At 32.8% G+C, this 12,306-nt stretch overlaps 1 protein-coding gene across 3 annotated transcripts in view; it reads right to left on the reverse strand.

Annotated features, from left to right (window-relative positions):
• LOC136034093 (vacuolar protein sorting-associated protein 18 homolog) overlaps positions 1-12,306 on the reverse strand; it is a 120,198-nt gene that overhangs the window by 31,950 nt on the left and 75,942 nt on the right. For all 3 annotated transcript variants that reach the window (XM_065715220.1, XM_065715219.1, XM_065715221.1), the window contains 4 exons: positions 11,502-11,726; positions 8,907-9,083; positions 6,064-6,208; positions 2,650-2,828 (listed from right to left, as the gene is read on the reverse strand). In XM_065715220.1, coding sequence (XP_065571292.1) covers positions 2,650-2,828; positions 6,064-6,208; positions 8,907-9,083; positions 11,502-11,726 — 726 coding nt within the window. The remainder of the gene's footprint in view (positions 1-2,649; positions 2,829-6,063; positions 6,209-8,906; positions 9,084-11,501; positions 11,727-12,306) is intronic.

Consider the following 12,306-nt stretch of genomic DNA (forward strand, 5'->3'; position numbering starts at 1 on the left):
TTGACCAATTAGAACACCATAGACTATCATTGGTATACCATGGATTATTTTCAGTATCGCAACGAGAATTGGACACATTTATGTTCTTTGACGATCCTTCAGCTGCCAATGCAACTGAACTTGCAGTAAGGTAGAGGGGGTTAAGCAAGTAGCCAATTTTAATTGGAATACCAAAGGCTAATTTTAGCTAACTTAAGCATTGCAACAAGATTCAGACCCGTTTTACTTTTATTTTTAAAAGTCCCTTTAGCTACACTTGAAGTAAAACTTGATATTAAAGTGGATAAGTTAAGCAAGCAATGAATTTTGATATTAATACCAAAGTCAAAGAATTGTTTACTTATAGACCAAAAATTGGTACTGTGACATTAAAAGCTGCGAGGCAGGGTGCCAGAGCAGTTTAACTTCAACTTACCCGAGTCCCCTGACATTTCTATCAATAATCTTAACACGCCCCTCGCTTCTATCATCCAGAGCCTTCCAGCACTTTCTTCTCAATTACCAACAGGTGCTCTTTCCCTTTTTTCCCTTCTTTTTCCTAATCTGAGATAACAAGAAGAATTGGGTAACTAAGAAGAATAAGTGGCTGTCCTTTAAATATCCCGTTTCCTCTTTTTAGTGCTTTCAGTGACTTCCTCTCAAAGCCCTTGTCCCTCATTTTCAACGTGATTAATGAGTCTGCGTAAATTCCAATAATATGGAAACAGAGTTTCATAACCCCTTTGAAAAAGAAAAACGGAAAGCCTGGTTTTGAAGGCGTTAATCATGTTTCTCTCACTCTTATATTCTTGAAACTTTCGAAATTATTCTCGAAACTAAAGGAAAAAAATCCTACCTCTTACTGACCTGAGGCAATTCGAAAACGTAAAATCCAATTCTAACTCCTACTACTTTGTTTTTCTTATGGACCATATCGGGATAATCCTCAAAAGCCTATTTCCGGACTAAACTTAATTTCTATTGATCTTCAAAAAGCATTTGACCTTGTTAACCACAATATATTAGCTGAGAAAGTTGTCAGTGGATTCAATATTGATTCTTTCCTCTTGACATTGGTTACTTCTTCTTATCAAATAGATCACAGGTTGTCAAATAAGAATTGTTCCAATCCTCTCCCTACCCACAATAGAATACCTCAAGGTACTCCCCTAGGCCCCCTTCTCTTTACAGTTATGAGTAACAGTCTCGCTAAGGAATTTCCTGACAGACAGAAATTTATCCATAACCTAATGGTTGCTAAGACTTGCTTGAGAAATTTAGTAAGCAACCCTATGAGCATCCTCAATGAAATTGAATATGAGGACTCGGACATAAACATGAGAGTAAACCCTTCTAAAACAACGATAACACCGATTTGTTTCCTCAAATTCTCACCTTGTTTTCTTGATCCCATCCCTTCTGAAATTTCTGTATCCTCCTTTAAATTACTTAGCATCACATTTTCTTCTAATTTAAAGTGCGATATCTCTGTTAAAAAAAAATCATTCATAGAGCTAATACGTTTACCTCCATCTTTAAGCTCCGGAATAAATTTAGCGTCCCCCTTCTCATTCCTAACAGATTTGTACATTATTTGTCCGCCCGCATCCCGAATATACTTGTCCAGTTTGGCACCACAGTATGTCCCGCGAAGAATCAGACAAAACTGAATTCATCGAAAAGAGGAGCCTTGCGAATAATTTTTAAAGAAAGCAAGGGCCATACTCTCTGCTTCTGTTTTGATAAGAATGCAAATACAAACCCTCGTTCGGAAGGTGTTTTTCCCAAACCCCCCCTCCCACTATCCAGATTACAACCACATCAAGCTGTTTCTGAATCCCTTACTATTTTGTCTCCCATTCGCTGCTTTACCTCCAGTTATGAACAAATCTTTGTCCCATTCCTTACAGAAGAAATGAACAAAATATAGTTTCTCCCTTTTTTATTGTATGGTGGTACTGCCTAGGTTTTGTTTTTATTCGGTTGCCCCTTCCCCTCCTCTTTTTTAGCGTCCCTTCTAGCTTTTTCATATTTATATACATTTTTTTTTTGTGTTTATTCGCTTGTTTTGGTTCCCCTTTTTTCAATATCCCTTTTAGATCTTATTTTATTTATTTATTTTATTTTTGGTTTAGTTTGACCATTTTTTTATCTTTTAACTTTTGATTTACATTTTAGAGTTAAATTATTGACTTACGAAAATTTATTCATTCTGATTTTACTTTTCGTTGGCATTTTGGAATTTTTTTTGCCAGTTTTCCATTTTTCGTGTATTTTTTATGATTTTTTTTTACTCTGAAGTCCGAGTTTGGCCCATCGGGCCTTGTTAAAGTGATTTTTTGAAATAAATATCTTATCTATCTAAAAGCAAGTAATCAAACTTAATACGAATACCAAAGGCTGCTTTTGGTATTGCTAGAAGAATCTGACCAGTTTAGCTCATTTTCTCCGAAGACCCTACAGCTCCACAAGCAGCTGAAGTTGACACCTAAGGACATGGGTTATACAAAAGAATAACTTTAGTTAGAATACCAAAGACTCCTCCCGATATTGAAGTAAGAATCAGACCAGTATAACAACTGTGAGCTTTTTAGGGACATGGCATGTAGTATTCGTTATATATTTTTTTATGAAAAAAAAAGAAGCAACAGTTAAAGATTATCAACTTACGTTCTTCGAAGACCCTTCAGCTGCACATGCAGTTAAGCTTGGTAATAACAGAGACGGGTTAAGCAAGTGACCAATTTTAATTAAGATAACAAAGGCTTCTTCCGGTATTGCAACGAGGATCGGACCAATATAACGGTAATAAAGTTCGGCTGATCTTTTAGCTTCTAAAAATTCCAGGGCTGAAAAATAAACCAAAAAATATAATATTCACATAAAAATGAACAAAATAAACAATATTTTAATGATACTGCCACTCAATTAACAAATAAAATGATATAAATGTATGAAAACAGCGAGTAAAGCTTCTAATAAAGACACTGACAAAATCTTTATGGATTTTATTAATATGTATATTTTTCTCACTTTCTTAGTAAAAGTTTCACTCGTTATTTGTATGTTTTTATTTCTTTTACAAATTAAAAATATAATAAAGAAAAATAGTCTTTACAGGCTGAAAAAAAAATTTGTTTCAACACTAACTTGAGATGGTCATACCTTTAAAGAAGGGCGTCTCCAACAAGTTGTTACTAGGTCGCATCTAATCCAGGGTAGCTTTGCATATTATTGCGTCATCATTTCGAATAAAATCCTCTTTTACCGTTAGTACTTATTATCTTGTTTGCTTAAGGAAGTGACTATAGTATCGATCAAATACCCTGCTAGGCATAATAGGGAAAATTGGGGCACCTTTTTCAATCTGAGTTCCAATTATTTATTTTCAAATTATTTTTATTTTCATCATTTATTTCTTTTTTAATATTTTTCCAATTATTTATTTTCAAATGAGATTCTTCTGATTGGACTTTTTAGAACTGATTCAATTGCTTATGAGACTACTATTTTAAATTCGAGCTAGTCTGTTTTTTGTTTATAATGAATGGTTCAGTTCATCAACATTTTCTAGGCCCAGTCTGGGCAATTCAGTTTTCTTCGTTCTTTTTTAAGTAGTTTTTTGCTGCGATTTTTCAAAGATTCAGTTCAACTGTTGGCCCCAAGCGCTTTGATGGTGCAGTATGTTGTTAGTAGTAGTAGATTAGAGGCTCGTAGAAACTAGAACTCCATTCCTTTTAAGATCTTGTTTGCTTGTTTTATGTTGTTATAAATTATCCGGTTGAGAGCCTTAATAATTTAGTTATTTAATTATAATAAATAAATACTGGTTTAGTTAATAAATCAATTATTTTCTCAGCCTTTTGATATTCATTTTTATCAGAATAATGATGTGAAGGCATAGCACATGGGGAAACATAATTTTCAATTTTCCTGCAAGGTCCCCCTCTTTAATGAGTTTTTAGTATACTCATTCTAGGACAGGCAACATCTAAAGGCAAAACCGAATAAGGCATCAAAGACTACCTTTCTAGAAGCAAAAAGAACCATCTTATTCTAATAAACCTTTTCTTCTTGTGCCCTTGTTTGCCAAGGCAACAAGCAAAACATGTGGCTACACAACACAGTGTAATCACTGATAAGTGCAATTATTTAAAACGATATGTCTTAACAACACTACTTCAAATCAAAGCAGCTCAAAGTCTTATTTGTCTGTAAAAGTCTCATAAATGGCAATAGTTTGAATTTACTCCTTGAAATACTGCTTGTCGTCAACTTTGGAGTCGATACCTCCACTACATATATTCCAACCTGAATCACTAACCTCACCTTCATTACTAGGGCGGAGTTTAACGTTTCTGGGCCGGACCTGTGATCCCATCAAAATTGGTATCTGATCTTGTCTGTATTATCACCCAAAAGGACGCTCCGGCAATTCAAGACCCCTAAGATGTGATCCCCTAGTCCGTGACTCCTATTTTATTTTCAAGGGGGTCCAATATGAATTTATGTAAATTCAATCCAATGTTTGAATTTACCCCTTGAAATACTGCTTGTCGTCAAATTTAGGGTTTATAACTCCATTTCATACATTGTAACTGGAATCATTAAACTCACTTTCATTACTACAGACGAATTTAAACGTTTTTGAGCCGGACTTACATGAGTGAGCCCACCACGATTGTTTTCCTATCCTGTTTGCATTTATCACGCAAAAAGGGTGCTTCGTCAGTTCAAGACCCCTGGAGACTGTGGCCCCCTAGTCTGTGTCATCTCATTTAAAAGCCAAGGGGGTCCAATGTATCTGAAGAATGTTGCTTAAGAGAAACAATACAAATACAGAAGAGATAATAATGAGGATTTTTGTTTCTCAAGACAGTGAATGAACAAAATCTATTTGAATATTTCGACCCTATATCTAAGAGCCGTCATCAGCAAAGAAAATAATAAAAAATAACACAAAATACACTTACAATAAAAGTTCTTGGTTACTGTAAGTGTATTATTTGTTATTTTTTTATTATTTCCTTTGCTGATGACAGTCGTTAGATATAGGGCCGAAATATTTCTCATTATTCTCTCTTCTGTATCTGTATTATGGAGAGGCAGTGTGGTCTTCGCCATTATTTAAGAGAAACAATTGAGAAGTTACGCAGGACTCAAGGATGATTACCCGCTATTGCTCCCTTATTATGGATACACATAATACAAGTTATATACAATAATATTACGGTATATACAATTATGACTTGGATTACGAAGAGACAAAGCACAAGTTGACCCAGTTTTTCCACTTTTCTTTTCAAACGATTTGTTAAAACCTTGACGATTTTCTGCCGAAAAATGCTACGAATCTTTTTTCACCAGGAGATGAATTGGGAATTCGGTAGGTCTCCCAAAAATCTGTAGTAGTGGAAACACTGCCTGAACTTTCTCTTTTTCTGATATAACTCATAATTACGTATTATGTATGCTATTGCTGTAACAGCCTAAAGATCGATTATACTATATTCGCACTTCTAAGATAATTTTAAGACAACTTGGATCATGGGGACTAAGCATACACAGCCCTACTGATACGCCCTTTGAGTGCAGCTTAGAAAACAAGAGGAGCCCCTAGTCCATGTCATCTTACTTTATAGCCTAGAGTATCCTATGTATCTGGAAAATATTCCCAGATTTGTCTCCTAAGGAGGCGTCTGAGTTGCTTGGTAGAGACACTTTAGAAGCTACGCAGGAATCAAGGATGATTTCTCAATGTTGCTCTTTACTGTTACACAACCCTACTGATACTCCCTTTGAGTGCAGCTTAGAAAACAAGAGGAACCCCTAGTCCATATCATCTTACTTTATAGTCTAGAGTATCCTATGTATCTGGAGAATATTCCCAGATTTGTCTCCTAAGAAGGCACCTGAGTTGCCTGGTAGAGACACTTTAGAAGTTACGCAGGAGTCAAGGATGATTTCTCAATATTGCTCCTTATTTATTCCCTCATTATCTGATTAATTGATTACTAAATGGTGGTTGTTACATGATAATTAATGAATCGTTATTGGAATGTTTAAACTCACAAGTAAACTAACCTTCTTTGTATTGGTTTTCTTGAACATATTCATCTAGAACTTTGTAGTAATCTCCCACTTCTAAAGCACACTCCAATAAAGCGGATTTGTCCCCGTGACTTGAAATTAAATTATAGACAGCCTTTTTGTTACACTTCATGGTCATCTAGAGAATAAATATAAATTAGTCAAGGAGTTTAAAACTTTACAATTAAAACGTGGGTCCTACTAACTTAAATATCTTGGGAAATAAAGTGACTGTCCATGTTTTGTTGACTTGACTATCATGAAACAAATACACGAGAGAACATCGGCTTAAATAATAAATAAAATAATAAAAAAAAATAAAAAAGAAAATATATAAAAGAAAATATATAAAAATAAAAATATATAAATAAAAAAAAATAAAAAAATAAAGAAGATCGGTTTAAATAAATAAAATAGCAAACGAGAGATGAAAGAGGGATTGGGGTAAACCAAATAACTACAAAAAAAAAAATTAGGAAAAAATATAGGGAAATGGTAGTGTTTTTAGATTTGTGAAGACACTGCTCTCTGTATACATACTTGATCAGATATCACTGCAGAAAGTTTTTGAGAGGTGACTTTGTTTTTGTTTTGTTTTGTTTTTTTTGGGGGGGGGGGTAGACATAACTTTGATTAAAACAAACAACAGGCGAGCTATCAGGAAAAATATAATATATAACAGAATAAAGTACAAAACTCACGAGGATTCAGCTGAAATAACTTTGCAGGAACCATAAAGAAATATAGCAATAAGTATACATGAGCTAAACAATACCCAATGTAAATCTAAACAAGGGCTAAATATGAAACAACTTAGTTATGCAATAAAAAGTCATTGAAACAGAACATCTATTAATCACATGGAATCCATTAACTCTATTCTAGGAATGTACACGTGGATTAGTTTTAGGGGCGAGGGTGGGGATCTGTAAAAAAGATGTGTGAATAAGGGCATAAAGAAATGCAATAAAAACACAAGCACTAGAGACAGTTTACTTAAAATTTTTGAAAAATTAACTGACTGACCCTGTTTTGTTTACTTAACTATTATGAAACAAATACATAAGGGAATGCTGGCTTCGATTTAAGATACTAGGAGGCGGGGGGAGGAAAAGACAGGGGAGGAAGGAGTAAAGCAAAAAAGCAACAGAAAAATCAGAGTAGTTATTGAAAAATAAAGGAAACTGTAGTATCTTTAGATTTATGAAGGGGCCGACACCCTCTGTGTAGATACTTTATTAGATATGAATACAGGGAACTTTTTGGAAGGAGCGACTCATTTTTTGATGTGGGGATATAAATTTGATTCCAAAAACGATAGCCGAATCATTAAAAAAATGTGACAAAAAAGAAGAAAAAAAGCAAAAAAACTTAAACTTCATTTGAAATAAAGTTACAGGAAATATAAAGCAATATAGCATAAATTAAACACGAGTTAATCAATAAGCAGTGTAAATTTAGTGAAGGCTAAGTTAGACATAATTGGGTTATACAAAAAGAAGCCGAAAAAAGAACATCTATTGACACATAGAATAACATCAGTTAAATATACTCTCGGCGCATAGGCAGGGATTAGATTAAGTGCGGGTAAAGGGATCCGAAAAGAGTACGGCAATTATGTTTAAAATGTAAAATAAATTATCTGTAACTTCGAGAGGGGACTCGCCCCCCCCCCAGGATGTGAACCTACCTGTTTTACAATGATTCATACTTAGTTCGAAAGTGGTTTGCAGTAGTTGTGGATGTATAATTTAATATGACCAAAAAATTATAATAATGATGAATACAAAAATTCCAGAACCTGGAGGGCCTTTAATCTTTTGATCCGTCATCACACAAATATAAGACCTTTTTAGGGCTTATATTTTATACAGATAATATATATAGCCCTTTTTAGGGCCATATTTTACCCCTTTTTAGACCATTTGAAGCATAGAACATCTTGTTCCATCAAATTTTCTCGGTCGCCTATTATGAATATGTATTTTAGCGGTTACGTGTATCAGGCATGTAATGGGAAATTTATTTTAGAGAGTTGAGATTTGGAAGGAAAATGGGTAAACGAAAAAAAAAAGAAGAAAATGAAAACAATGAGAAATCACATTATTTTTTTTTTTTTACAGTATCACAAATACCAATCAAAATTAGTAAACAATAATCACAATCAATAGGCAAATTATATGAAAAATATCAGATATGATAGGAAAAAGTACGAAAGGACATTTTGAGTGAATACAGGAGGGGAGGGGACCCTAGCTAAAGGCCTGCCCCGGCTAGCATTTTCATGTCAATTATTAAGATTTTCTTTCTAATTTTAGTTTACGTTTATACGGCTAAAAAGTAAAAAAAAAGAAAAAAAAAAGCAAATTCACAATGTTCTCAACTCAGGGAGACAGTGGGGCAGTTGTCACTTAAATTTTCACAAATATATCACACAAATTTTTACACTTGTCTCACCCTTGTACATTTTGTGAATCGGCACTGCCGCCTCCAACCGAAACTGAATTTTTAAATAACTCAAATTAAGTTTGTTTTTAATTTTAGTGGTTTTGCAAGACAGCCGAGCCCTTTTGGTAGCCCTAATGGTTTCAATCTTATGTTAATATTAATTAAGCTTAAACTTCTGTTAAACCACCAAAGATTAAGCTTATGGTAAAAAAAAATTAATTAATATGTTAGAGCTTAAGATATATATTAAAGAAAATATGTTAAAACTTTATATCAAGCATATGTTAAAGGTTAAGTATATGTAACACTAAGATTGAGTTTAAAGCACTAAAGGTCTTTTGCATCAGTATTCCATACTTTATAAAAATATCAAAATAATTGACTATTACATGAACTTGAGGATGCTTGATAAATTTTTTGAAGTTGTTCCACGATGATGTTTGAGAGCTATCGAACAACTTTTCAGCATCTCTTTGAGTGCCCAGCTCTTGTAGGAACAGTTCCAAACTCCATAGAACGATTAGGGACGCTTGAGTCACCATCTCAGGTTTCAGCATTGATAATCTCTAAAATAAAAGACAAGCTCTATCAATCAATCAAGCAATCAATATTTATTAATTCAAATTAAAAATATACAAAAATAATATTGTGCCCCAACAGAGAGCAGAGCTCGTAAGACTGGGGCAGTACAAATGCATAGAAAAAAAAAGTCTCGTCCTACTAGTAATTCCAAAAAGAAAAAACTATTAAAAATAAATAGACTATTTTAACGATTAAATCGACTATTTTAAACGATTAAATAAAATATTTTTAACTCTAATAGACTATTTTAAACGATAAGTTAAATAAAAGCAGTTTGGCTGGTAGCTTGGTAGCTGGTAACTTTATTTGCAGCTTTTTACCATTAAAGTATAGATTGCTCCACAGCCAAACTCTCGAAGCAGTAATGCAATCCTTGTTTATAATAAGAAGATAAAAAAAACTCATACCATCTATCATGATATAAATAAAAAGGAAATACCAGAATTTAATAATGTTTAACTTATATATATTCATTTGTTAATAATAAGTAAAGTTTTGCGAATATTTGTGACACAATTTTACACTCATGAAGCAGTAATGCAATCGTTGTTTGCAATAAGACGAAATAGAAAAATAATTTCTATATTCAAATTCTATGTTTGTAGAATTTTGAAAAACTAGCGCTTTACTGAAAACAAAGTTCCTTTGAGTTTTTTTTTTTTTTTTTTTTTTTTTTTTAGAGAATTAAAATCGGGTCATAAAAGTTACTGACTTCATGGCCAGTAAAAAAAAACTATTCAGAGCTTAAGGAATTACTCTTTTATTTCCTGCAGGGTTTCCTGTTTATATTTTTGTTTTGTTGCGTCGGTTTTGGGTTTTCAGTAAAAACCCCTTTCGGGAGAAAGCGCCGTTTCTCCCGAATTCCAAAGATGTAGGAAAATATCACAAGCCGGTTTGTTTGAAATAGTTTTTCAAAAACATATTTTAAGCCACAAAGCAGTAATATTTGTTCGTTTTCAGTTTCAACTTTGCTCTTTACTTTCATCACAAAAACTTTTCATAGAACTTCGAATTGTTGAAGTAATTCAATTGTTGCAAGTAATTGTGATTATTATGACTGACACCTTACACATCCAACTTTTACTTTATTGTTAGCTCATTTGTTAAGCATTTAGCTCAGTTTGTTTAGTTAGGTAATTTAGTCTTGATTACTTAAGGGCTGGGGACAGGAAAGCACTAAAAGAAGGATTCTGGCTTTGAGTTTATGAGTTACTAGACAGTCACTGACAATCAAACAGTCAAAAATAAAAAAAAAACTAGGGCCTATTTAAAAGTTATGTTTTATTAGTGTTCTAATTTTAAAATTGAGTGTTGAAGGAATTGTTTGTAGCAATTGACCAGACATAAATTTTTCTCCCAGTAACTTAATAAGTAATTCTAAAATAATTTCATAAACAGATACTTACAAAATAATGATAATGATCTAATAAAGAAACAATTAATGTAATAAATAATTAATTTAATTATTCATTAAACTTAATTTAATAATTAGTTCAATATAAATAACTTTAAATAAAGAATTATAATAATTAGCTTAGCTTCAATTAATTTTTATTATTTAATTAGTTTTCATTAATAATGAAACTTCAATAATTAATTTAATTTAACAATTAAGTCAAATAAATGATTGCCATACAATAGCGTCAATAGTTTATTACCTTAATGCAAAACCTTTTAGACATTTTTCTTAAAAAATATTTTTTCACATTCTTTTCGTCAATAATTAAAGGAGCTAAAATAACAATGAATAATAAAGAATAAAGAGCAAAAAAAACACAAACATTTTCACATGGAAATCTTGCTTTTCCAAGATTATTCCAACAGTAATTCTACTGCCACCAAATTTCCCAAAAAGAACAAGAGTTTTTTCGAAATATTTCCGATAATTAACAAGTTCTACATTTTTAATAACGTTCACACATCTACAAACCTCAATGTTTTGGGAGATTTAAAAAATAAAATTATTTCTTGGCAAATTCGGCTTATCCTCCAAAAACTGGGAGAAAATGAAATTACTGCTATGCACTGAAAAGGAAGTCACAAAAACGGGACTAAATAATTTATGTCCCTCCGCTCTCCAAAAATATATTAGAGGGTTCGACCAGGAGGGGGAGGGGCAAAGTTGGGGCTAATATTTCCAAGTCAAGTGAAAATGAAAGTGAAAAATGAAATAAAGGCAAAGATATACTATAGAAAATTGACTTGTTTCTCAAGATGCTTGAATTATGCAGGCTTATCTTAGTTTTGACAAGATTTTTAATAAACTAAATTTCAGCTGGGGGAGAGGGCAAAATGGGTTCTGGGTGAAAAGGGGGAAGCAGTTACCCCCTGCCCCGCAGCAAATTAGTCCTTGGGCTAGACCATAATAAACTAATGAAATATAAAAGAGGGTACAGTATTACCTTCAGCAAATATACACGAAGTGCTTCAGTCTGCTTCAGTTCTAAAAACTTCAATGTAATTTCTTCAAAAGAAAGTTTGGTTTCTGCAAAACACTTTGCGCTTTCTTCAAACTTTCTATTTTCTAGCAGGTGTTCGGCTTGTCGAATCATTATCGTATTTAATTTACTCTCGTTGCCTCTACAGTGACTTTTTGCTTCGTCAAATCTTCCCAGGTCCATGTATACCTAGATCAATTTATCCTAGTTTTAAAGAGTTTGGATTTCTAATTCTATTGGGACAATGCAAAAGAAAAATGCGGAAAACTTTCCTTTTATATCTCTGATTATTTTCAGAGCTTTTCCTGCGTAAAAATATTCAGCCAGCCTTTTGTTTCACCTTTTATGAAAAATATTTTTGCTTTCTTTTAGTCAGTTTAGTTTTATTTTATGTTCATTCTCTCCTTCTTTCAATTTTAATTTTTGACTTTCTACTTTTCCATGTTCTTCAAAATTCTTCTTAAACTGAATATAACTTAGCAAAGGCCTTTAACAAAATATTTGTATTTCTGCTTTTTCTTTCTTTTTTTGTTGTTTGTCTTCACTTGAAAATGTTTTTCTCTATATAAAGCCCGCGAGGCCACATTAATAATCACAGCGTTAATGTGCTTGAGGTTAAGACACATGTGAAAACTGAGAACTAACTGTAGAAGAGAATTGAGAGGTTCCACAAAAGTTGAATTGCAGTTGAACAGTTGGTTCCGTAGTATTGAATACTGCGACACTTTATTGTATTGTGCATGTCTCTTGTTTTCTTTTTTTTTGCATT

This window comes from Artemia franciscana, chromosome 12 (assembly GCF_032884065.1).
Source record: "Artemia franciscana chromosome 12, ASM3288406v1, whole genome shotgun sequence".
In the NCBI taxonomy this organism is placed as follows: domain Eukaryota; kingdom Metazoa; phylum Arthropoda; class Branchiopoda; order Anostraca; family Artemiidae; genus Artemia; species Artemia franciscana.